Here is a 27906-nt window from a genome sequence, read left to right as displayed (position 1 = left end):
ATTTTGGATGAAAAGAACTCAACACAGATGCAAAAGCATTTCAAGAATTCTTCTGTCATCTTTCCTTTACATAGTAAATCAGCAAAAGCTACCATATGTCTGGCCTGGAAACACTGGAGTTATTTTTCATTCAGTGGATGAGGGAAAAGCAGCAGTTTCTCAAGTGTCATTCATTGTGTGTTCACTCTAGATATTCTTGAAGAAAGCATTAATGTAGAGCACTTGGATGAGTTTCAAAGATAGAATTTGTATAGGAGATAGGACAGATTTCTTTCAAAGTCAAATATTGTATCAGCTATAAACCAGATTTTGCTCATTTGTAATCAAATCAGGTAAAGAAAATAATTAACAGTAGTGTCATAAAACCTTATCTTGATCAAGTTACTGCAGAGGCACTAACAAACTGAACTTCACAGCTCTCTTCTGACACCAGGTATTATCATAGTTATTAGGTAATTCACTTATCACAAGGTTGAGTCAGAGATGCTGCATCACTTGCCAAAAGCTACAGCAAATTCAAGCAGCATTGAAACTTGCAATCATTAGTTCTGAGTCCAAGCTACAGATCCCTGCAGCATAACTATCTCAAAATTATGATTGCTGCTGATTAGACCAGGTAAACTGCATCTCATGCAAAACATTAAATCAGCAGGTTCATCAGACTCACCAATAGCAGTCCAAAGTAATGAATCCCTTTGGCTCACAGTATACCTGACGAGTCCTCACAAGCCAAGGTATGCCATATTCCATACCTGAGTTGAGGCAAAGTGCTTTGCTTGGCTTGCTCATTTCCATGCCATAACCCACAATGCTGCAGCAGGTTCCATCTTCTTGTCAGCAATGTCAGCAGATGGAACAAGCCAAAGCATTTCGTGTATTGCTTGTAAGTGCACAGAGATTTCATCTGGTACCTTTACAAGACAGAAGTGTGGAAGGCTCTCGCCAGTTTTGGCCTCCATGCCTCACAGGCTTTGTGGCAACACTTAATCCTTTTATAATCAAATTAAACTTGCCTCCACATTCTGACACATTCCGGGCTCCTGCTACTCCCTGTCCATCGTTACTTGGGCAAGGCTCACAGGTAAGTTGACCTTCTGTATCTTGGTATGTTCCTGGTGAGCAAGGAATGCACTGATTATGTTCTCCACTATAAAAGGTGCCCATGCTGCAGGTAACTGAGAAAAGAAAAGGGGAATCTACATAAGGACTTCCATTTTGATCACATAATTTGCCTTTATATCAAACATTTAGACTTTGGTTCCGATACTGTAATAGCAGCTGTTTTGATATGTTAGTCCAGCATCCTCACCTGATGTAAACAGCCCCAGCTCCACTGCAATCTAGGACAGTTTACATCAGGGCAAGGTCCTTCTACTCTTTAAGCCATTAAATGGCACAGTGTTGCACTGAAGCAATTATTAGACATATCTTGTTAATGAAGCTGAAGCAGTTTTAAAACAGTACATTGCAGTTCAGTTAAGACAGTGATGCATAGCAAAAGAAAATTATGTGATTTTTTTTGTTTACACTTGGTGATTTTATGTGTTGTTTTCATGAAAGAAGACCACAAAAAAATCTGTCTCCTGAGACAAGTTCTAGAGATTTCTCTGAGAGCAACGTATCCCATGTAATATTTTATTTTTCTTGACACTCCAACTGGAAGGCATTTTAAAAATAGATGAGAATCCACAGGCTTTCATGCTGCAACATAATGGGCATTAAATATTTTTCTCTGCTGGATGCAGGTAGTTAAAATGTATTGGTTTCTGCTAATAACAACAGTCTTTCGATACAGTTTCTCAATCACTGCTCTGTATGTGGAAAACAGCCTCTGAACCAGCTCATCAGAGGCACCTATCAGGTCTGCACTTAACTATTTCTTTTTACTTGCAAATCACTTGTGGTCTAAAGGAAGCTGGAAAAAGAGATATACTGATTATGAAAATATAACTCCAAGTGATTAGAAAACTTTCAGTCCTGAGAATGGCCATTAATATATTTGTGTCCTGATTTGAGACAGGATAGAGACAATTTTCTTTCTAGAAGCATGTTGCCCCCAGTACAGCACTACAGCCTGGCAACCTGTGAAAAGACTTTAAGAAATCAGATATTTTAGATGAAATTAAAATTATTCCTATGGAGTTTTTTAAACTGGATTTCTTGTGTATTAAATATAAATATGTCCATGGCTCACAGGTTATTTGATGGTGTAAAGAGCCAAAGGTGAAATAAAGCTAAATATACAGCATCTAATCAAATACCATTTTATTGTTTTAAAGAACTGTAATCATATTTTCAGAAGATGCTGGGAGCAACTGAGGAATAATTGCTAACATTACAGCCTTGTGGCAGGCCTTGATACATGCCAGTTTACAGCATGGGAATGGTACACCTATGTAGGTGTCTTTTGTTTTCCTGCAATCATTTAATGATCTCCCTTTTAAGTCTTATGAACCAGCAGTGGTCTGTCGATACATGCTGAGTAATATTAAACTAAATAATCTGTTATGTCCTAGATCTCCTGCCTGGGTCATGAGGTTAATTTTTGATTGCTTGTTTTTGGGGATATAGCTGAACAGAGTTGTTGGGACTTACCACATTTTCCATCCTGCAGCACTTGCCCTGTACTGCAACCTTCATGCCCTTCAGTAGCTTTAGCTGGCTTCTGAGCCACTTCATATTCTGTCCCAGAAAACTGAATGTAAAATTGCTGTTTATTAATAGATTTCCTCAATGTTTTGATTGCAGTTTGCAGCTTCTGCTCCATCCTTTTCCGAACACAGTCAGTGTTACAGGTGTCTAGATGGGAAATGATAAGAAAACTAGAAGCAATTGAGATTCATGTTTAAAAAGAGATGCTTAACAAAAAGTGCACTGCAGTAGGATGCCTGTTTGCTTCACTGTCATCTCCATACTCACTGTAGAAGCAGACGACTGTATTCAAACTAATGCCTTTTAAAGGGACAGTACACTGAGGTCCATCAGACTGAGCTTCACAGCCCCTAAGAAATCTGACAATACTGAGTGCACAGGGAGAAAGCTGCAGAAAGCATCAATTTAGCCACCAAAATCAAATTGGCACTGCAAGAATGCTGTGCTCTTGTACAGAGTAGCAGGTCTGGTGTTTTGTGCACTGCTAGAGGAATTGTGAGCTTTCCACTGAGTTGTATTTCTAGGTATGTGGTCAGTCTGCCACTGCTAATGTTTCTGAATTTTCTCTGCCCGTGCTTTACTCAGTTGATTAGGAATTCTGCACCCTTTCCTCACCAAAATACAAGTGATGCAAAGAAAGGTGCTTTCTGGCAGGATCGCTGTTTGAATCACTTGGTTAGTGAGGTTCATGGGTTAAGAAACCTGTCTTAGAGGACTCCCATGTTTATAGAATTCAGCCCACATTTTCTTTGGCTGGGTTTTATAGTGTAATATTCCATCTCATGAATAACTTGAAGCAATTCTTTTCCTTCCTGAGGTTTGTTAGGAAAACATGAATTTGCCAGATGTGTGATAAAAATGTTTGATTTTCAGACTGAAATGTCAGCAACTTACATTTTAGAGGATATTTTTATCATTGTTGTTGCAGTACTTCTACATATCTAACCCTTACATTCTCTGTGCATCAATTAGAACATCTGATGTTTAAGGAAATTAGACTAAATTAAAATACACGACCTAACTTGAAGCCTTGAAGGAATTTTGCTGCAGGTTCAATCTTTGTTCCTTTGGCTTAATTTCACACCTGATTCCTTTCAATTAAATCTCTGAAATGTTGCATTTGGAGAAGCTGTTGAACGAGGCTTGTTCTAAAAGGTTTGCATGGCAGCTTCATGAAATAGCATCAAAGAGATTCTAACAACACACTGAGAAACAGAACTCTGATTTCTCTCCACAGACATATCCTTCACAAACCTGAGACTTCTTCTGACTTCATCTCCACTTCAAACTCTGCAGTGATGTGGGACACTTCTTTTGATGGTGACTTGCGGCCTCGGCGTTTTTTCTTGGAGGAATCGCACTTGAGGTTCACAAAGGTCACCTGGCAGTTGTCTGTACAAGGGAATTGACCTCCTTTGCATAAGAGAAGCAACACAGAAAAGAAATCAAGTAGCAAAGTAGCAAGCGACAGGCTAACAAGTGGTATCTCAGCTGAGTTACCATGAATGCAGTGACAGGTTTCATAACATTTCACATGCATTGTTAGACACCTCCTCTCTGTACAAGTTTGGGTTTGCTCATTCTGCTAGTGAATGCAGGAGGCAGAAATACAGTGTGATGCTGAACAGGTGATGCTAAACTGCACAGTGATATCTCTGATGCTTACAATTTCCTGTCTCTGTTCTGCATAAGGTTTAGAAAGCTCTTCACAGAAATTAGTGAAGATCAGAAATACTATATACAGTAATTTGATGCTTAAACGAAGCAAGAGAGTAAATTTTCATAAATTAGTAAGAGCAGCAGGCTTGGGACTAAAGCATAGCACTATCAGCCTCTTAAAACTATCACCTAATATGTCATCTCTTTCAGCAGTCACAGTCACCAGATTGCAAAGCTTTTAGAAGCCTTTGACTGGGAGGTTATGGAGATACATTGGAAGGCTTTATCTAAGGTGAAATCATAGAATAGTTTAGGTTAGAAAAGATCTTTAGCATCATCAAGTCCAGCTCTTAACCTAACAATACCAAGTCAGCTACTAAACTATGCCCCTCAGCACCATCTCTTCACATCTTTAAAGTACCTCCAGGGATGGTGAGTCAAACCCTTCCCTTAGCAGCCTGTTCCAATGCTTGACAACCCCTTCAATACAGAATTTTTTCTTAATATACAATCTAAATGCCCCTTGGTACAAACTGAAGTTGTTTCTTCTTGCTCTGTCACAACCCTGAGGAAGTGAATGCCCTTATCAAGTATGGAGGTGAAAGGCTACAATGCATTTGGACTCAATCACATAACCTCTCTCTCCCTAAAAATATCTATACGAAAAGCACCTGTTCCGTGCAATGGACTTTCCAGGTCATGGAGAAATGTCTAGCACTCAAACCACCAGAAATATTTCATTTCGAGTCTGTTTCTCCATAATATAAATTTACTGTTAGGCCCAGAAGTTCAGGTAACATAACAAACACAAAGCAAAACAAGCAAAGGACATGGAAATGCATCGAGAAATACATTCCCATTGTGACCACATAGACCAAAAAACCCACCTTCTATCACTTTAAAAATTAGACAGACTAATTTAAAAATTAGTCTGATAACAACTTCTTATTAAAAGATGTTTCTCCTTACAATATGTATGGAGAAATCAAGCATCTTGACAACTAACACTTGTTTTAAGCCAATACTTGGAAAATTAGAGAGATGAATGTCTGAACTGCAGGGTAAAGATAAATTGAGACTTAATTTTGAAAAAGAAATTTTTAAACCATTAACTTTTTCCAGGATCACTATTTTTACTCTTCTCTGTTCGGGGGACATGACTCCTCACTCACTAGCTAAAGTGGCTGTAAAACAGATTCACATCTGAATATATCACCAGTAGACATTTGCTGTAAGATCTTAAGTTGCTTTAAGCACCAATAGGAAGAGTTGCAATTACACCAATACCATGTGTTAAAATCCACATATAACTTTTAGAAGTTCTTTTTTGTTCAGCTTGAAACTTACACTTCAAAACTAATAAAAAGACCCCATACCTATTTATACTAAGTATTAAAAACGTTTAGTGACTTTGATTCAGCCTGACAACTTTTTATTTTATTTTACATTTTTGGTAATAATGTCTAAATCTAATTTTTTTTTCTAACATTGTAACTACTCACTCCAACATAACGAAAAATGTAAGGCTATATAAGACCAGATTCTGATTTCCCACTTTGGAGTTGCGTTTGCTGCTGCAAATGAGATACTAATACAGCATAAAGCAAATAAATGATTGCTTTTGATTTCTTCTACGAACTTCATTTGGGAACAATAACTAAGCCAAACAAAACCGACATTTTTCATGTAACTTTGCACTGGTCACAGCTTTTGTCTCAAGGTATTCCTGCCATTACCAACACCAGAAAAATGATCAGCTTAAATCCAAACGTGTATTTTTCAACAAAGATTTTTCAGAGCAATTGGTGACATTTTAGCACTGTTTGATCCCACAGCACTGTTCAGGTACAGTGGATTGAACTTAAATTCAGATCCAATCATGTAAACCATTACTTTTTTTTTTTTTTTTACTCGTCTGCAGTGTGAAAACAAAATATACAATCAAGCAAGCAAACAGAAACTTAGAATGCTGTTTATATGTTAGAAGAAACCACATACCTAAACCAGATTGCTTCCCAGAATCTTTTGTTTTTTCTTTGCTGCGAGGCCGTAAATGGCACTTTGCATCTTTAATTTTAAACCGAGCTTTCTGCTTGATTGGAGGGGCTAATGAATCTGTTAATATAAAGTAAAAAAGCTGTAATTTGCAATGCAGATGAAATGAAGTCTGACACTTATTTTTAAAATCAGACTCAAAAGTCTTCTTGTGACACAGAAAAGAGAGAGCCCAAAAGTTATACAGCTTGCAAAAGAGGATCCACTCCTGTAAGTTCATTTTTTTGCATAAGCACTTACGCTTGAGCACATGCTCTACACATCCACTTATCCTTCAGCATGTCTGCACATCTGGATGGAATTTGGGTGAATTTGTCTCTTAATATGAAAAAGGATAATTCCTACTTTTTTTTTTCTTTTTTTTCCTGACTCCCTGTTTTTGTGACTTCCCACGTTACTTGGCGTAGTTCTGCTCTTCTAATGCCAACCAGAAATAAGATTAATTTAGTGGAGCTATGCTGTTGCCAGTTGAAAATGTTCCAGAGAAAATGTCTTTACTGGACTGAGGTCTATGATTTGCAAGCTTTATTCTTCCAATTAAATCCAAGCCAGACACATCTCTGACTTTAAAGGCTGTTATACTGCCAAGCACTGCTTAGAAAATGTATCTGCTGGCTGACTTCCTCACAAACTCCAGGGTGGAAAAGGCTGGGCCTGGGTTGTCACCTGCCAGCTGCAGCAGCTGCACGTGGGGCCTGGAGCAGGTGGAGGGTGTTCATGGATAAATGCCACAACGGGGGTCCCTCTTTCCTTAGGAGGGCCTTGCTGAACCAGGACTACAGAGGCAGCCACTCCAGCTGCTGTGTTACTCCACAGCATTGTACCTCCTAAAGCCTTTCATATATATAATAAATGTGTGTTTAGGGAACTGGCAAGTAGGAGAGAAGTACAGCAGGTAATGATACTTAAAGTGGGTTGGCACTTCCCACTGCTGGATGCTGTTTCAGCTGCTTCTAATTTTGCCAGACTTCATTTGGAGCTGAACTTTCTCTTTATGTAATCAGCTTTATGAAAAGTTTTGAAATTTCTATTTGAAAACAATCCATCCATTTCTGAGAAGAAGGTGAATGAAACACAGGATTTGCTCAAAAAGCCTTGTAACCTTTTTATGGTACTCCCCATAAGTAAGTAAGAGGATCCATGCTCCTAAGGAAGGGCTTTGCAGGTGAGGGCTGGGACCCCCTGTAGCCTTCTGCTCTAGTGCTACTGATGGGCCCCTCTAGCTCATTTTCAAGTCTGGAAAGAAATGCCATTTTTATATGCTCACTATTGCCTTGCTGGCCTATAGAAAGTAAAAAATTCTAAATATTTGTTCTTACTGAATATATCTGTCTTGGTTTGAGCCAGGGTAGAACCAATTTTCTTGTAATTTTACTTTCAGCTAAGCCGCTTCTAAGTAGCTGCACTTGCTGAAATTAAGAGCAAGTTTCTCAGTCCATCTCTGCTTCTAGGACTGATAATGCTCAATGTTTATAGTTACAGCTAGAGACTGGTGTGCAGAACCAGGGCCACTGCTCAGTTCTGGAAAACATCTTATTCTCTGGAAAGAGAAAAGGAGTAAAGAGGTCACACCTGCAACCCTTCTTTAAGGAGGAGCAGAGCACATGTGACCAAAATTGACTGCACTGTTCCTTTACTGACCTGCCCACACAATGCATGCTGGAGGGCAGCTAAGCACACTGCAGCCCTCAGGACGACACAGAAAAGCAAGTGTGTGCAGGATGGAACACAGGCTACCTTAATTCTGGCCCTCAGTAACTTGAGAGCTGAACCTCTTACAAATCCCAGATGGTCTGGGGGACCTCATCACCCACCTGAGCAGCTGGGCAGGGTTGCGTTGCGTTTCTGCTGAGCTTTGCCTTGCTGGATGGGAACGCCGCAGCTCAGGGTGTAGCTGTTCTCTGAATCTGCGGGAGAAACATGGAGTCAGCAGCACATGTGGGCAGCCTCAAAAAGCATCTGCTCCCCTCCTGACCCCCAGCATTAATGTTCAGTGCTTGAACAAACTTACTGATAAATAAGGAGGTGTTTTAAGCGCTGAATTTGAACGGCTGGAATAGTTTGCCAAAGGCTACTGCTTCACAGTGTTGATGACAAGTTTTGGTTTATTGCAGCACTGAAATGTTGTATTTTGTAAACAATTTGTCATGAGGTTATCTATAAATAATTCCATGGTGCATAAATATAAAATATTTTGTGCTTGTTCATGGCACAGTCCTTGTACTTTGATCATCTCTATAACTTAAAAAAATAAATCTCATACTTTAGTAACAATTTTTGCTTCAGACTCTGGTAGAATTTATTGGCAGAAACAAGAAAATAACACACTTAGAAGAGTAACAGGGTTTACATACTGCACACACAAAACTGTGTATCAGTGCATACAAATTAGACAAATGCATGGTTCTAGTAATCTCTGCTAAACTGAAAATAAAGTGTGAACAGCCCCACCTCATATAAGGCCAGGACTAACATGAAAAGCAGACACCCTTGTGGAAAATGATCCTGTGTTAGAACCAGAACATATATGAAAAAGTAACAGCAATTCCCCAAACCACCTGCCCTACTTTATTTACTTCAGGTAGTAAATAAAAGGGAGGGAGGGGGAGATGACATGCCTGATTTTCTATAAATAACACTGAAACACTCAGCTGAACTGAGTGTTGTTAGCAATATTTTTTTAAATAAACAGCAACTGCCAGCAACTAATAAAGAGAGGTGTTTTTTCCATACAGCCTCGAGACACATTTTAGTTGTATGGATTTTCCATGAGAGAGTATGATGGGTTTAAAGATGTTGCTATGTCATCCTTTGCTCCACTGGCTGAGCTGATTCAAGTTTTATGCTACTCTGGCTGGTGTGGGAGCTTGATCCTATTTTGTGGCAGCAGCAACATTCAATTGCCCAGCACGCCCCCTCCTCCTCTCTTGCTCCTGCACCATATTGTGCTCACTAGGCTGAACTGTTCTCAGGGGAACCCTCCACTTTGGGAGTCAGTTCTGCTCCTGCTCTTACTCAGTCACCAGGTTACAGAATATTTCAGGCCCTGATGCAGAGTCCATAATTTCAAGCAGACATCTGGATGGGCACAGAGGACTCTTTTACTTAAAATAAGTTACTAAAAATTAGCAGAAAATCACTGCAGCCAAATGCTCATTTTTTCACCCTATTTTGTTATGGCAATTGGTATATTATCATTTTTCTTTGCACCATCCTCTCTCGGGTGTCTCTCAGGTTTTTATTAGAATTTCTGCATCCCCTCAAATGTCACCTCAAATTAAACAATGAGGTTCCAAACTTCTGATGTAACTTACAATCATCTTTTCTTGTATTTAGTGATGTGCATGTCTGGCCCAATGTAATTGATAATAGTGTTTTTTTTCCAACAGGTCACATTCTAGACTTAGGAGGACAAATACTTTGTACAAACCTGGAACAAAAAGAGTATTGGATGGGCATGACAGGAAGCAGGTCTCTATGCCTCCAGTCTTACTACAGACAAGTTGAGCCTTGGGAGCTGGTTTGGCATTTGGGAGACATTTCACCATCTCTGAGGAGAAAAAAGAGGAGACATGAAAGAAAAAAAAATAAGACACTGCTGACCCCAGAACCTTGTGCAGCCACTTGCATACAGCAGTGAGGAAAGGTAGAAGTGGCAACAAAGCACGATCACAGAGTTGTTATGAATTAGTGGACCAGTCTCTGTGTTTCACCCTGACATGATGGTATGACACTAATATTTATACTTCTGCATTTATTTTGATAGGACATCTTCTGAGACTGAAATGTTACCTAACTACATCTTTCTCCAGACAAACAAAGAGGTTTATTCTTGGCTGTAGCTGGCAGACACCATCATTTGTTGCACTTGAGGCAGCCTCACTGCTTCCCTCCTTTCCCCCAGAGATTTAATCTCTGCACAGTCTGCAGGCCAAATGCAGCCAGGTACCTCTTCAAGCAGCTATTTGACACTGCATCAGCTGGTTAAATCTCAGCCTGGCATCTCTAGGGCAGTTCTTGCTTCATCCCTGTAAAAACACCCGTACAGGTACAGATGCTTTTTCTCTGATTGTTCTCTACTCTTCCTTCCAAACATGCTCATCTTACCATACAGACATGGCTGACTGTGCTACTGCAAGTGTAATTTTTCCTATGCTCAGCTCACCACTGAACCACACCAAAGCAGTACGGATATCAGAGCTGCAGCACCTGAGTGCAATAGGAAGCAGCCGGACTGGTTTGGAACTGCCAGGGTTTGGGAGAAGCCCAGCAAAGCTGGGATGATAGAGGGCAATTAAAATGTGGTAGCTGGAATGAGCTTTGCCTGGCTTGGCTAGAGTGCAGAAGAGGGGTCCCAGCAGGTTTGTATTTCTGGTCTTAGTGGTGGTTAAATACAAATACACACAATTCCCTTAACACACCTGACACATCACAAATATGGGAATAATCATCGTCCATTTTAAGCCTAATTTATTTCACCATATAGAACAGTATAGATCAGTAGAGAAGGGTGTTATATTTTCCATCTTCCGACTGACTGATTATAATAATTAAGATAAATTTACAACTAGGAAAATATTTCCAATACAGCCTCTTACCATGGGAACTGCATTCTCTGGAGGCTGAGAGGAAATATAGCACAAAACTTCTGTGATCTAACTATATATCTCGCCTCAATTATTTAGAAAAATATTTCCAGTGGACTAACTGCCACATTGCAAGGGAGACCTAGTAGATAACTAAACCCCCGTTTTTAACCAGTTCTTAACTGGTTAAAGTAGTAGTACTTGGCTACCTGTGTATTAGCAGTGAATATGTATAAAGGTAAGTGGGAAAAACAATGTAATTGTGGTTAGAAAGAAAGTCCATGGCAAAGGCTAAAACCCAGCTTGAGATGCTTACCCACCACCCTGACCCATCTTGGTTATAAAGTGCATTCCATAATGCTCTATCCATGTAAGTGAAAAATGCTACGACTGCATAACTATGCAAGAGGCCAGTGCAGTGCTCTCCAGACTACAGTGTTTTCCTACACATGTGGAGAGATTCCCTGGAGTAAGGTGCTTCCCTTTCCTGTTCTAGCTTGCTCCAAGTTATGTATTAGGCATAAGCCCCAAATCTATTTCTGAAAAGTTATTAGTGGTTAAAAAACCCAGAAACAAACCCACAAACAAAACCCCCACAACCTAAATTTGGTTATTAAACACCTAAAGTATGCAATTTGCATTAAACACAGGAAAGCAGAATTAAAATCTCACAGAAAATACCTGGGATGGCTTTAACCATGGTCAAGATTTGCTGTGATTCAAGTGAAACCTCAGAAAAAAAACCCCATCTACTTGGAGGATACAAAAATTCAGATCTGCTACAAATAAGTAGCACTAGCAGCAAGTGTTACAATTTTATTTGTGTCAGGATTTGTGCTCATTGAAAGTAATGCTTCTGCACAGCTAGTATCAGTACTTCATATTAAGCAGGATACCTTTGGAGGTAACTTGAAAAACTGGTATGGTGCTGTGAATGTAGATATTGACCTGAATTCCTAAATTAACATTAAAGGGCAATAGGGTAATAGCTGTGGTCATAGAGATAGACAATGGACAAATAAAGCACAAAACTGTAAAATATGTGAAATCATAATTATTAGACTTCGTGTGAATGTAATCATTACATGACATGAAAAAAGGTAGTTCAACACAAACAGAATCCAATTTACAGCCCATAATCTAACACACCTGCAGTTATATCCTAGCCCATGGACCCCCCTAGTACCAGGTGATGTCTTTGTTTATAAAATGAATTTGAGGATCTGTTTTTCACCCTCTGGGAGAACAGGAGCATCAACTGCAAGTCAGCTGCCCACACTTACCAATGCAGTCTTTTTTATTCCAGTGCAGCTTCTTTCCAGGTGGACAGACACACTCATAGCTCCCCATTGTATTAAGACACCCGTAGTCACAGCTACCATTGCTGATGCTGCATTCATCAATATCTGAAATGTAATTAAAATTAAGAATCTTTTGTATTTAAGTCTATATAGATAGGTGTAAATGTAGAAAACACTCAATGAAACAATTTTAGAGTAATTTGCAAGTGTTTGTCCTTGGATGCCTGCATAGCTCTTTCAAGGATTTATGCATATGATACAATTTACTCGCAGGACTAGTTACAATGAAACTCTTGGAGATACTCACAAGATACAAAACATGCTTGAAAGTCTCTGCATTGTCTGTACAACAATGTATTATGCATTATATGAAAAACTGTCAGAGGCATAAACATCTGTGAGATTAGATCACTTTTGAAAAACTAGGAGATAAATTTTCTGCAGTGATCCACAGAGTTTGCTTTTAGAAATGATTCAGATGGAGGAGGAAACTATATTTGACAGGAACCTAGAAGATGAAGTGGAGTTTGTTTAGGCTTCTATTCCTAAAATAAAAATTAAAGGGTAAAGCTTGCAAGAAGACAAAGAAACTACTGTATATGTTGTCTGTATATCAACATATACTGTATATGTTGATATTCTAAATAAAATATTAAAACTTTATAGATTTGAGGTATATATATATATATTGTATGCTATGCACTTGTGCTGACATGGCTTATCTCTCCTCTCCCTCTCCTCTCATGAACCATCAGTTGCACATTGCTGCTCCATATTCCTTAATTTTCCAGTATAGCCATAACCTACAGCCCTTGTTATCAACACAGCCCTGCAGGCACTGCACAAACCTCAACAAGTGGTACTGTTACTGAAACAGTCTTTTACAAACCATGTAGGTTGTGCCACTTGGCTTCTGCTCACAGGAGCTAGAATGACACCAAGTCAACATGGGATAAACTAAATTGGTAATTCTCTGGCTTAATGATAGGCCTCAACATGTAACTGCAGGAGGAAAATTGTCACTTAATGTTTTTTTAAGGGGGGTCTGGCCATAAATGCTCAGAGGCTGAGTGTTTAACTGCCTTTCCAAACCAAGCCTGAGCCCATGCTTGAGCTCCAATTGCTCTGTACTTGGCACTGTGTGAATCCATAGTTTGCAGGAACACAGCTGGGGTTCAAGCCAGTTCTCCCCAGCCATCAGTTTTGGACCCCAGTGTCCCAGTTTGGAGCCAATGGATGAGGTAAAGGTAGGAGGTGGGGCTGATGAGAAACTGGGCTTAAACACACACTGAGGCCCTGTACTGGTTAAGAAACACAGGCCATACTAGCCAGGCCTTCCTTTGGCATTTCTTTGTTGCCCATCATTTGATGCCTTTGTTCTATAAACACACTTTTGAATAACCTTACTCTTGTAAAAGTACCAGCTGGTACACTGAGGTTGTAAACTCTGTAAGGAAGCTTACCCTGTAGGGATGAACCACAGCCATGAGGCTGCTTTGTGATGATTGTGGAAGAATGGCTGCACCCATGCAGCAGTGCATGCAAATGTCGCAGCTGCATGCTTCATATGTACACTGAGGGTGCTATGTACCACCATCAAAAAATGCAAGGACATACCTTTTTGTGTATGTTCTTCTGGGAATGATTCTGGGAATGATGAGCAAATTGGAGATGCTGCCAAGTTAAGTTTTAAGATGCTAAATTTCTCCTGCTATTTTAGCTTTATTTTAACTTTATTGGCTTATATTCTTTTCAGCTAAAATAACATGTGACCCAGTAAACAGTTCACAAAGCAAACATGCAAATAGTGAAGCAAAACTCAGTTTCCAAACCTCCACAATGCGTCAGTCCATACAAGGTGTAGCCTTTATGGCAGAGACATTCAAAACTTCCAGGATAGTTGATGCAGGTGTGATCACAGGTCCTTTCAAAGGAACACTCATCTATATCTGAAATCACAGAAAAAATCATTGAAATACTAGAATTCAGCTACACTGAATGGCTTGAACTTCACATTCAGTTGTAATATCTTGTTACTGATAAACTAGTAGATACAAACCCAAGAAAAATCCAAGTAAAACATCAGTCTCTTTTCTCTAATGCCTTGTAAAAAAGGAACTTGCAGGTACATCAAGAAAGGTAAAAAAAGATAATTTAAGAAAAAACATTTAGATGGCATTTTATATTTTTACCATTAGATGGCAACCTTTAACTTCTGATAATATTTTCCCAGCAGGCTGCAGGGACATTGAGGTTTTAGGGGGGTTAGTGGCTCAACTGGAAAAAAGTTTTGGGTTGAATCAAAGAATTTCTTCTTCTTTCACTAGGCACTCCTCTGACTCCCTCTAGTTTGCAAATATCTGTCTATGACAGGCCATACAGACAGTAAATAGCACAGCTACAACGGGCACAAGCAGAACAGTGCCTGAGAAAAAGACAGTATCAGGAACAGAATGCTGCATCTAAGACACAGGAAATATGAGTTCAAAGCCCACATTCTACCTAATTCAAGAAAATATGACCTCTTTCCTTTAAGAGAGAAAGTTGGGCATATCTAATTATCACTGCTCTCTAATGTGAAACTCTTATTTACATCCTCTCTTCCATGAAGCAGCCTATGAAAAAAAGCAATTAACAGCACATTGCTTCAAAGACAGCACAAAGGTTTTGCTGGGCAGAGTGAAAAAAAGGTTTATTTGACAGCAGTCATCAGAGCTAAAACCCACTACACTAAACGTACTTTAAATAGCAATGTTTGCAAAATAATAGCACTTGGGAGTGAATTTTATCCCGAGACAATTGTTTTTCCTAAAATCCTCTTCAGTGATTAATTTTTTTATCTTAAAAGGTCAGAGAAAGTAATACAATGATATTATTTACGAGTGGTAATTTCAACAGAAATCCCATTCCCTTAGTGTGTGTGAGGTACAAGTGAATGGATTAGTTTTGTTTTACTAGTTTGCACACTTCCCACAGTTGCATAATAAGAACATAGCTTAAGCAGCACCATTGCTATATATAACTTGGACTTTCATATTGTACATACTTTGAAAAAAGCATGTCCTTGAAAAAAGACGGATAGTCACAAATACTTACAGGTATGATACCAAATTCCTACATTCAAGTATTATTTGTATAGTTGTGAAGTTTAATGCCACGTTATTATACATGCAAATACTCAACTTCAAGAAACATAAAGTTGCATATCTGTACACAAACCCAAAATCTGTGTGTTTATGCACAAGTTTTGAATGTTGTAAACAGCTATGTTTCATATGATCTTCCATTTTAAGCATTTCAAAGCATTCACACAAAAGAGAGCTCACAATGTGGAAAGCAACTGTCCAGGCAAATGCATAATATAAAAGGAAATACCCATAGTTACCTAAAATTTATGCTATCTGGTTTTATGTGTGCATCATAATCACTTGTTATGAGCAAGTAGCAAAAAAAAGAAAACTAAGATTTTATTGTTAATGTAGATTTGATTCTTAATGCATTTCCCTAAATATTTTAATATACCATTATTTGAATTCTAGAAGCAAGTTTTTTTGAAGGATTCCTTTATAGCCTTGGAAATATGCAGTTTTCAATACACATAAATTGCAAACTGTTTCAGTTCTCTCTAAATAAACACATAAAGTAAAATAATTTGGGAATGAACACTGCAGTTTTAGTTTTAAAGGATTTTTAATGCATAAGAGGCCAAATCATACATCATGGTTTCATTCATGTGTAACCTTGTTCACTAGATGGTATTGCAGGAAATTTACAAAAGCAGTTCATTTTCTGGCCTCTGACTTACCCTGGAAGGCTCCTTTTCAAAGGTAATTTCATATTCCTCAACTGTGAGGTTTATGCATTGCTTTCATACATACTGCTTTGTGTTGATACTTATTTGGCTTAGGCCTTTACAGGTTTTTCTTCACATTAATAAGGATGCATATCCCTCTTTGCATGTGGAAACAACAGTCTGCCTAATATTACGACCAGTCATCTGCTTGCCAAGAAACAGGCACTCACGATAGACAAATGCATTTATGTTACATAAAATACCAGCTACTCATAAACTTCTATGGCTTACACTGGCTGGCAGAGACACTGAAAAACCCCACTTTTATTGTAATACAAAGACTGCTGTTAAAATCTTTTTCACCATTTAAACCCCCCATCCCACCTCCTGCTGCTGTTTCATAAATTCAACCTCTGCTGAATTCAGCATCTTGTTTTGGCTCAGGGAATGTGCACAGATTTTTCCTTGCTTAACACCAAGGCCCTCAGGCCCCTCTCCTCCTTGCCTGAGGAGGGTAGGGCTAGGCCTGCCTGAGGAACCCAGCTTCCTGCAGAATCACCAGACCCCTGAGGAATTCAGCACTGGTTATAGAAAAGAGAAAAATATGCACCACATACTTTTCTCTAACAGAAACCGGTGGTGCGATACAAGATGCTGAAACTCTCACACAGTATTTGTATTATTTTGTCTTAAACTCTGAAATCTGTGTTCTGGGCACTGTTATACCTCGGCCCCCCAAAACTGAAGGTGTCCCTAACATCTCTGCTGTGCTCCACAGTACTCTACCAGATTTACTTACAGTTCTTGCTTCCTACCACTCTCAAGATAGAGCTCTCTCTTTTAAGAGACTGTGGAGCAGGGAGTTACGCCTGTTTTTCACCTTCACAGACCAATGTTCCAAATCCTGCTTACCACAACTGGGAATGAACATTAGTATCTAAATCTTGTCTCCTTGTGCAAACAACACTACACAGTCTGGTATATCTAGTGAAGAGAAGCCCAAAAATACAAAAGCAGAGATGTGGCAGGTTGCAGCTAGAGAACTGAGAGCAGAACTGATTTCTCTTTCAGTTTTGTGGTCAGCTTCTGTTCCCCAAAACATACGTACACACTCAAACACACATCCACTTTTGTCTTTGGTTGCTCTGAATTTCCCTGCTCACACACGGTAAAATAAATACTGAGAAATGAACTTTCTGGGTATGAGGCATTCTTAAAAGAGCTCAAAGCTATTTAAATTAAGGTTTTGAATTGTTTTAACACAAAAAGTCAAAATGTTATGTTTTCAATGAACTCCAGTGGAAAACTTCAAGATTAAAGTTTCTGTTCTATTTTTAGCTGAATTTGGCATTAATTCACAAATAGCCCAAGCTGTCTCAGAACATTTCAGATTTGCTAATGCACTTATTTGACATGAAACACATTCTATTTACTTTCACTTAGTCATGAATTCATATCACATTCACTACTGTAATCAGCATATGCGGTTGTGTCATTTCAGCATACTGAGAGATGTGTTCGCAGCTTAACTGTTTGAAGCTTTCAGAAACTATGGGACTAAATTAATATCCAGTAGTACATGATCAGCTTCCTGCCAGAGACAGGTTTTGGGGTTTTTTATTACTAATGTTGTATATAAATTCTAAGATGAGGACCTTCCTAATTCACAGCAGATGACACAGTGGAACTGTCAAGTTCCAAGGCTGGAGCAGGTGACCTCCAGAGGTTCCTTCCAACCCTCTACCACTGATTCACATCCACCCTGGCAGTCCCAGCCCTCTCTTAAGGCACTTGCTTTATGGTGTCCTGTGCTACTGAGAGCTCTTTCCAGTCACTGTTTCCATGACATCAAGGCATCATCTCAGGCTGAATAAATTCCAAGATCTCTTCTATCAATCCACGTTTGCATCTCAAAAGAGAATGTTTGAACAGTGGAAGGACTTTTTTTTTTTTTCTTTTCCTAAAAGGGATTCGACTCAAAAGAGATAGATATTAAAAAAAACACGTAGATGTGGCACTTCAGGATATGTTCTAATGGGCATAGTCATCTTTTCTGGGTTGATGGTTGGACTTGGTGATCCTAGTGGTCTTTTCCAACCATGATGGTTCTGCGACTGAACAATTTAATAAAAGAGCAAGATTTCCCCAAGCTTTTGAGAAAAGCAATTATTGCTAGTGGTGGTCATGCATGACAATATTTTTTTGGCTCTGTTCCTATTATTACAAGTCAGCATTTGGATTTTATTGTTGACTTTTCAGTAATACTTGGCTTTTTTTTTCATGCTTTCACACATTAAACTATCCCATAATGATCTTTATTTTTTCTTGACTATAATGTTGGTGGGTGTCAGATCATCAGTAGTGGAAAGTAAAGTGTTCCATCTATGTCCAGAAGGGGAACTAGAGCAGATCAAATTTCTTCTAAGTTTGCTTATAGAGAATTGTCTCAAAGGTGACCACAGGAAGCAGGGAGAAAGCAGATTTTTCCATGCTCATTCAAGTCCCTGTATTTTCCACTGATTCTGCCAGTGGACTCCCAGTTACAGTAGCATCAATGGTTCTGGTGGTTTGTGTGATGTGGACACTGACTCATTTGTGGACGTAGAGTGCCGGGTACCAAGAAGCCATCACATAGTAATGATTTTTGCTAAGTCTGAAACTGAGCTGGATTCCTACCAGCAGATCTGAAGTGAAAGGGTCCTTTCTGTACTATGTTTCCAGTCCTCACAGTCCTCTGTAGTCCTGATTGTCATTGCTTTCTTCTCTAAAATAAATTTCAGACTATTTAAAGAAGCCAATGATCAAGTAACTAAAGTATAATGGGGGACATTTCCAAAAAGCATTAGCATTGCAGGCAAGCAGCTCAACACTAAACATGTATAGGTGAGACTGGTAATAGCACTGGATTTAGACATGTTTGGAGAACTACTGACTCATGCAGAAGCTGCTATGACTCCCTGACAGAATGTACACATGCAAAATTAACTGGCACAGATGTACACATGTGACTTGGGGGTTATGGCTTTAGAACTGAAAAATTAAATGACCAGTTTGCCCAATCTCACATTAAAAATTTACTGCAAAAATCAGGTTTCCCCCCTCCCTTTCTTCTCTTACATCATTTTGTTGACACAGCAACGAGAGATCACTGTTTTTTGATGGTGCTACTGTGTTACAGCAAACAAGACAGGAAGAGCTCAAAGACAATCAGTAAAAGCTACAACAAGGATTTGAGACAGACTACAGACTGTAATGGTTCTGGACACTAAGCAAAGAATCCATCTTATATTTGATCTGTCTGTGTTCAAGGAGGCAAGACATGAAGTATACACCAGATCACTACGTATACACACAATATATACATTAAATGTAAACACACTATTTCAAATAGAAATAAAATTGAAAATAAGCATTTTTTTGCTTAGAAATAGAAAATAAAACAAAAAGAAACCAAAATATCTATCTCTGAATTCCTTCACTGATAGAAGAGCCTCATGAGAGTCTCAGTGCTGGTAGGTATCTTCAGTCCCAAAGTGTCACAACATTACAGCAATACTTTGAGGTGCTCCATACACTCCCAGGCTTCCCAATGACCTTTAATATGCTTAAATATTACCTTCAGTATATCCAGTATGGCAGCAAAGATATGTATATATATATCTCATAACTGCTGCCCAGGATGCTCTGAAGAACACACACAACACAGAACCAGCAGTTATCACATTCATGCATTAGCAGTGTTTGTCCCCCAGGTCCTACCACATTGAGTGCAGCAACAATGCTGTGCAGTACAGTGGGGTAACATGGCCCCATTCTCCAAATGCAAAAGGCCACAACACATAGCTTTATTTTGGCCTGTCTCACACATGCTTGGTTTATTTTGAACCCCCAAGCCAACAGAGACTCAATGTGGAGTACCCCACTCAACTGATCATACACACAAGCCAAACTCAAAGGCTACTCAGAATGCTTTGTGTTCACATTTCTCAGCTTCCAAGTCATCGGCTCCTCTGAGAAACAGAGCCTTTCCTTTTTCTCATTCATTAAGCACACTTACATAGAAACTCTAAAGAAGTGTTACATGATGTTTTTAAAATAAATACCATGCTTTTTATATGTATTATGGCCAAAAGTTAGTTTCTTTCTTCCTCCCCCCCTCCCCCTTGGATTTCTACAGGGAACCAATACCACCCATATAATGTTCACCTTACAGCCCAGTCAGTGTGGTTTCCAACAATATTTGACAGACATTAGGGAAACCACATATCTTAATGTGAGTGGTTGCTGGACCACAGGGAGTCATGATTCAAGCTATGTTCTCCAACAATACTGGTTTAAATTCAGTATTGGGAAAGATGTTATTTTCCTAAAGCAGTGATATGATGGGGTTTCCACCACATTTCACATTGTCTGATCTACAGTGACTTAACCCAGTTCACAGTTAGTAAAAATGCATCCTCCATCTGAGAATGTTACTCTCTAATACAGGTCCAGCACCAATCACAAGCAAAGGCTTATAGCTAACCTGTCCTTATGTTTCAAAATAATAAAACCAGTGAAGAGAAAGCATGGAAAGATGTATTATTATACAAATCTCCTACTTCATTACCTTCTCACTGAGTGCTTCTGGAGCAGGCATAAAGGGAAAAAAAAACAAACTCTAAACCCCAAACCTTTAAAAGTGATTGAAAAACCACTCCTGTTTAGATTTGCTGCATTGCTGGCTTGCAACCAAGTCAACTTGTTGGTCAGACTTAATTCTTAATAACATATGTTATTACCTGCATTAATCTGGCATTAACTGCTATATTTTTAATGTGAATGTAAGGGCCTAAGCAGCACAGTCATATCTTGTATTTCAGAAATTTAAGTGAGAAACTGTCTATTATGACTAACGTTTGACTTTGACCAGAGAATTTATTTATTTAAGAACTTTATTGCTCACAGTTACCTACGTGATTAGTGAAGACCAAATGTAACACACTAATCGGGGAATGAAAGCCTTCTGAAGGAAACTGATTCTACTCCTAAGGAAATGTACTTTTTATTTACATATGAGATGTTCTTAGAATGCAAAGTGGTAGTCAAACAAATACATGTATATAAACAGCAAAATAAACGCACAAAATATACTTGAAACACAGGCAATAAATAATGAGAAACCTGTGCATTATTTTGTACCCATCCCACAGAGGAGGTATTTAAAGGATTTAGCAGTACAAAATGAAATTACTATTACTCAGGGACAGACATAGAGTAGCAGTCAGTGACAAATCCTGCAGAATCTTTGGTTCCCACGCCCTCTATCATAGGTAAAATCACTGTTCCATATATTATTTAAACATGGTCCTGTTCAGGAATAGAAATTTGCTTGTATTAAATCAGAGCTAATCTAGTTTCCTTAGACCAAACAAAGCATTTAATTTCTTGATTCACTTGTATCAAACAGTATGTCTCTGATCTCTAGCAAGAGATTTAGGCAGTAATGCTGTGAGCAGAATCAGAGAATCACACACAGAATCACAGAATGTTAGGGGTTGGAAGGGAACTCGAGAGATCATAGAGTCCACTCCCCATGCCAAGGCAGGATCACCTAAAGTTGGTCACAGAGGAATGCATCCAGGTGAGTTCTGACAGTCCATATGGGAACTACAGAAACCAGCAAGGACCTGCAGTGGCACCAGGATCATGCAGATATGCCTCCAGTCACATTCCCACTGGAGAAAAGCTTCTACTCTGCAACCCACAGAAGGTACTTGCTGCCCCAGAGGGCAACACTTTCTAGCATGGCAGTGGCTTAACATAGACTTCAGTCATTAAACCACATACCTCTGGGTTCAACACACTGAAGTGGCTGATTTCTTGCAAACTACTTGGTGGTCTGAGATTCTGCCAAAGCTCTTGACACAAACCTTGGGCCTGCCAGCTCTTCCAGACTGGCTAAGCAAGAAGTGTTCTGCCTAAGGGACAAATTCCCTTGAAAATGCAACTAGGTCACAGTTACTACTTGTTAATCCAGCATGGTATGTAACACCTGGAGTGAGAATCCCAACCTTTCCAATTCTTAGCTGTGCTAAGGACAGGTTGTGTTATCGCCTATCTAGTTCTGTGTCACGGCTTCAGTGTCTCTCTCTGTATATGTTTCAGTATATGAAACTCAGTATATGGAGATCTTGGAAAGAGCTTATCTTCATCTTTCTCCAAGCCTGTTTGCACCCACAGTAAGTTCAATAACTTGATGTGCCTGTTCTTGAAGCTGTCAATCTGCTGATCACCCTTAAAGAGTCTGTTTTTCTGTTTTTATACAATACTAAATACAGGATTAATGTTCTATAGTTCTGGTGCAAGAGCAGTTTAGAGAGCCACAATTGCCTCTCTTGTTTATCATTATGGTCTGATGATTTTAGATACTCTTAGTTAGCTCTAAGAACAATCTGGGCATCACTGACTTCTGCTTTCTCTGTGTGTCCTCACACTTCTGCTACATGTCTGAAGTTGAATGGTGTCTTACAAGGCTGAGCAGTGCGGACATAAATAGATGTTTATGTTGATAGAAGGAGTATATTTAATGCCAGCAAGACCATACTCATTTAGTAGGGCCTCCTGCAATTAATCAGCCTCTAGCATTTTGTTTGTTAACCTACAACACTATTTCTGTTCCAGAAAGGATTGTCTAGATTTCTTCCTGTACTGATCTCTTAGTCTTCTCCATCACATCAATTTTTAGTGTTCAAATTGGTGTGATCCTTTTAACTGCTAAAAGAGCATAATGTATACCTGATCCTTCCAGGAATCCGCAGGTACCTCTTGATATATTTCTCATAGTATTTTGTTGGGTTTTGAGGTTACACACAAGAAAGCAGGATTCCAACTAGGTATTTCCCTTGGGCTGGCTGGCTGGCTCTATTAATTCCTATCACTGCAGCATCTCAATTGAGAAGACAGTAATCTTCCACTGGCCCCTCCGGTGGTTAGAGGAACTGCACTACTCAGATCCTTCTTTGATGCTATGCACCAAGAGGGACAACTCTTCGCCCAGCAAACTCATCACCCTCATTAATGTCAGAGCAACTGCTTTCTTACTGCTTAACCTAGAAGTTACAGCAAAGGGAACTGCTGCGTGGAAAAACAAGACACTAAAACTGGGAGAGTCTTTAAAGGCAAATGGCGGGTTGTTGTGTTCTTTATCTGTACTATTAGGCCTTATCAAGAGACCAGCACTATCTCTGGGATTTGAAAAGAAAAAGGAAAGCAGGTTAAAAAATGAGATTTGGCAATAAAATTGTAGGCCTAAACTGTTCACTCCCTCTCCAGAGAAAATACAGTCCTTTCCTTAGGAACTCTTCCAAGGGAGTCTTATGTGATCTCATGTACCAACAAATTAATTTTCCCTTCTTGTTTCAGTTTCTTTCAAAAATTACCTACTTAATTTTCTACTGCACAAAGTCCACAAGATCATTCTCTTCCACAAGCTTTCCTCAGGGCTTCCTCAGAGCCTGCAGAAATGGAGCTAAAGAAGAGAATGTCAATGCAGTAAATACCTATTCCCTATGTGTTCCCCTTAAACCATGTGCCAAGTCAGCTGACCACCACATATTCCTCTTCCTGTCAGCACTGCAGAACCAATTCTGCTCCCAGTCAGTGAGTGTGGTTTTGTTCTGCCTCATTCATCAGCCATGGAACTATTTGCTTGCTTTTGGATCACTAAAAGTTTTGCCTGAGGGGCTGGGAAGATTTATGGTTTTGGATGGTAACTGCAGAATTTGGCAATTTCAGCAAGGCAAAAATTGGCAGCTAACTCTGGGGTCTTTGGGGGTATCTTTCCCTCTAGCTGATGGGATTTGGCCAAAGGTTTTTACATTTCTCTAATGAAATACATCATCATCACTGCCACCACTATTACATTACATTATAATTTTTCTGTTGTTGGGCAACGAAAAAGGTTTCCAGCATTTTTCCTTGCAGCATTATGAAGAACGCCACTACCTTATTTTTTTCTAAAAAACAGAATAATGGCAGAGGATTACCTGGTAGGTTCCCTTTCTGGCAGATAATAGTTTCTTCTAATATTTTAAAAATGTTTGTGCAAAACTACTTGCTAAATCTTGGTACTGCAGGCAGTGCTGGGGAACAGCCCTGGCAGCTTTTGCCCATGGGACTGCTAAGAAGGAAATGGTGCTCAGCCTCAGAAGTACCAAGTTAAGATCTCCTCTTCCCCCCTTTCTTCAGCTGGGGTGAACTGCTCAATGATTCTGAATTTAGTCAGCTGTCCTATCAGAGAGAAAATATGAATACTGGGTCCTGAGGCTTTCTGAGTGGCAGAAAGCAGTACATTTCATAGCTAATGAGGTAAGGTTGCTGCTTCTGTGCAGACACTTCACCTCATCATTCACACCAGGAAACACATCCAGAACTCTCTCTCCTCTAATGCTCCCTGATGCTTCTGACCATATTTCAACCAACCCTGCCAGGGCTTCTCCCAGTTTTTGAAATCACTTGACAGATAATCTTAGTCAACCGGGGTTCAATTTAATGACCAAATGCACCAGATGTGTGAGTGGCACTCTTTGTACATCCCCTCTGTACAGACACCCCCTACACACCCTCAGATTGAGTATTCATGCTCTCCAAGAGAAGAAACTCAAGGAATTCACATCTGCCCTGAGATAGGGAAGGGGGCAGAGCCCTCAGCCAGGGGAGTCTCCTGAGGGTTTGCAGAGAGATAAGCCAGTCACCAGAGACAGCTCTCTAGATACTGTCAAATAAAGGTGTTAAAAATAATTATTTTTGCAGGTGAGAAAGTTTGCTAGGTCTCTTATCTAATATTAAAAAAGCCTACTATTAACTAGACACACTGTATAAAATTAGTAAGCCTATCCAAGGTCATAGACAAAAAGGGAGCCAAGGGAGGTGTTCTATGAAGGCATTTGGAAAGGAATATTTCCGATCATTACTGGTTTTCACTGTCAAGCTCATCACATTTTGCCTCACCATAAGATCATGGCAGTTGTTCTCATATCACTATTTCTCCTCACTGTTACCCTCATGAGTAGCAGTTTTTAAAAGGACTTCTGAAAGACTTAGAGATTTAAAAATGTACTATAGGGATCTGAAGCTGAGTATAGCACTGCTATCTTCTAAAAACAACCAAAGCTAATAGTACAAAAAATGCCTGAATATATTTAATACTATTGTTCACTCTTAGAACCTATTACTTTTAAAATCAATAGAAAATGAGTTGAATTAAGCACTTTGTCAGATCACAGGTTTTTTCTTAAGGGTTACAAAATCTACCCAGTATTGGATCAGGAAGGGCTGGAACTACTTGGTGAAAGGCCATGTGCCAAAGAAAGTCTGAGTACATTTGCAACCTTTCAGTGATGACAAATCAGAGAAAGGTCAACATAGCTGTGATAAATGAGCATGACTTAAAACTGTACCGCTGACTGCTAAGTCTGGAGAATGAATGTGCAACTACAGCTGATGTGACAAGTCAAATCTGTTATGTATGCTAGCACCAACAAAGTTGTAGCACTCTGGGCATCAGGGTGTATAGCTCTTGGATGACAGCTCTTCTAAGTGCCCTGAATGAGCACTTCAGTGATTAGTCTGTGAAATCACATTTTCATTCTTACATGAAAGGAGCATGCATGTGCTAAGAATCCCATTGTTCTGCAGATGCAAGGGACCACTGTCCCTGATGCTTCTCTTACCTCCCCTTTATTTAATTTCCACATTATGTACAGATTGACTTTTAAACAAGATTTTGAAACAGAATTATTTATGATATGAAAATAAAGATCCCCTTGAGACAATTTGCTTGTATGGGTATTTCTGCATGTGAGGGCTGGACACAACCATTCAGTGGCAACACATGGGCCTCTAATCTTTGATTGTTGCATCTGCTGAGACACAAGGTAAAAGACAAACAGATACAGAGACAAGAATGGCAAAAGGGTAAATTCCTGTGTGATGACGATCTTGAAATCAGGGAATAAAGTTGTGTGAATGCTTTAGACTGTCTGTAGACTTCCCACACATTACCCTCACTCATGGTTCCTAGCTCTTTCTCACTCCTCCCACCCAACGCCATTACACGAGGGCTTTGCTGTGTTCAGGCCCGTCTATTAATCTGAGAAACGCAGTAGGAGGCAATTGGGTTCGGCACCTATTACGTTTATCCTCTTACCATTGTTTTGCTGGAACAATCTAAAACAAAATTAAAGCAAATACCTTCCAAACATTTTTTAAGAAAACAAAGTACTTCCATCAAAACATTGCAAAGATTTTATAAGGAAAAAAGGTATAACTTGCCAAAATCAATCATTTTCCAAGGTGAAGGCAAGCTGACCTAATCCACTGCTATTATGGCAATAAACTGTGCTATGACTTCAAGTGCTGGAAGTAAGAGAATCCATATAAGAAGAGTAGAAGTGCATTGAAAGAAACTTGAGGCAGGTTTATTTGTTTCCTACAAACACAAATGTGTAGTAGTCTGCACTCCTCTCAAGCCACTATTTACACGGCAAGTCTTTAAGAGCAGCTTAACAGCCTGATGGAACAGCACAAAATAGGCTTGACCTTCTCTGTATAATGAAAGGAATACTCCTTCTATCCTGCAATATGTTTGATTTTTAGACATATTTCTGGAAAGAAGAAAGTGTTCTCTTTGCTAAGGCTGTCTCCCATCACCCTTTAGTAGGAGCTGCTAGTGAGACTTCTCGAAGGAACAAGGGAATAGTCTGGGTGAAAATGTTCCTAGTGTTACTTGATGGTGCTGAAAGAGCAAGTGAAAATGCAGCACTTCCTTTTACCTCTTGAGGACCTGCCTGTGTTCCCAGTTTAACTTCAAACCAGTGCTCACTAAACATACAAAATAATTGCTGTGCTCTGGCTCTGCTTCAAAAGCTTCTTTAAAAATTCTGCCGTGAAAGGCTCGCCTCTGTGGACTTCAGAAATGGCAAATATCCCTCCAAAACACTAATAGAAATGTTTTGCAAATTTGCATCAGAAACAATTGCACCCAGCAAATCCCCAGAAGATCTCCATTCCAATGCCTTTTAATATTTGAGATTAGATTTTTCTTTTCATCTCATCTGCCCTAACTAAAGCTGCGTCTCCTAGTTATCAAAACAAGTAGTAGTGGTTCATAACATGGCTGCTGGGAGAAAATCATACCCTTTGCTTCAATAGGTTAGGCTTTTATTCTCACTAGAACAAAATGAAGAAAAGAGGGCACTTTTAAAAGAGAATAGATGCAAGCACAGGAAAATGAAACTCTTCTGAACATTTGGCATAGGGTCAAGATTTTATTGCAGTTCTGTATAGCACTTAGTGTAAAGAATATCTGACCTTAATCAAGGTGATTAAATGACTGGGTGCAGTAATATAGCATTATCTCAACGTACACCATGGCAATAGTGGAGAATAGATATACATACAGTCTTTTTCTGGTTCTCTTTAAAAACAATTCCCATTGAATTACAGCTGTCAGCTCTATTTATCACCAGATTATTGTTTGTGGAAGAATGCTACTTTCCTGCTCAAACTATTCCAAGGCTGACTCATATCCTGGTAATTCATTAATACACAACATGAGTCTAGTCCAGTAAACTCATTTCTGCGCTATACACATAATAAATCCTACAGCATCAACTGAAAAATATATCTCAAATTCTCTTTCTAAATACCAATGGAACGTTTTGCTTGGCTTCCCACACATACCATCAAGGGAAGGGGGGTCAGAAAGAGCTGTAAAAAGCAATTTGATAGCAATATACTTTATAGAGTTTAACACAGAAATATAAGAGCTACCATACTGAATGAGACCTGAGGTCAAACTAATCTAGTGTCTTACTTT

General features: G+C 39.2%; 1 protein-coding gene across 2 annotated transcripts in view; it reads right to left on the bottom strand.

Moving 5' to 3' along the window:
- The window catches only part of SCUBE1 (signal peptide, CUB domain and EGF like domain containing 1), a 184065-nt gene that overhangs the window by 10300 nt on the left and 145859 nt on the right, over positions 1 to 27906 (bottom strand). For both annotated transcript variants that reach the window (XM_030469242.1, XM_030469241.1), the window contains exons 10-17: positions 14086 to 14202; positions 12236 to 12358; positions 9797 to 9916; positions 8181 to 8273; positions 6310 to 6426; positions 3907 to 4065; positions 2596 to 2799; positions 1014 to 1175 (exon numbers count right to left, since the gene is read on the bottom strand). In XM_030469242.1, coding sequence (XP_030325102.1) covers positions 1014 to 1175; positions 2596 to 2799; positions 3907 to 4065; positions 6310 to 6426; positions 8181 to 8273; positions 9797 to 9916; positions 12236 to 12358; positions 14086 to 14202 — 1095 coding nt within the window. The remainder of the gene's footprint in view (positions 1 to 1013; positions 1176 to 2595; positions 2800 to 3906; positions 4066 to 6309; positions 6427 to 8180; positions 8274 to 9796; positions 9917 to 12235; positions 12359 to 14085; positions 14203 to 27906) is intronic.

Source organism: Calypte anna, chromosome 1 (genome assembly GCF_003957555.1).
Source record: "Calypte anna isolate BGI_N300 chromosome 1, bCalAnn1_v1.p, whole genome shotgun sequence".
Taxonomy (NCBI): domain Eukaryota; kingdom Metazoa; phylum Chordata; class Aves; order Apodiformes; family Trochilidae; genus Calypte; species Calypte anna.
Note: the sequence above shows the minus strand (reverse complement) of the source record. Positions and strands in the feature narration are given on the sequence as shown.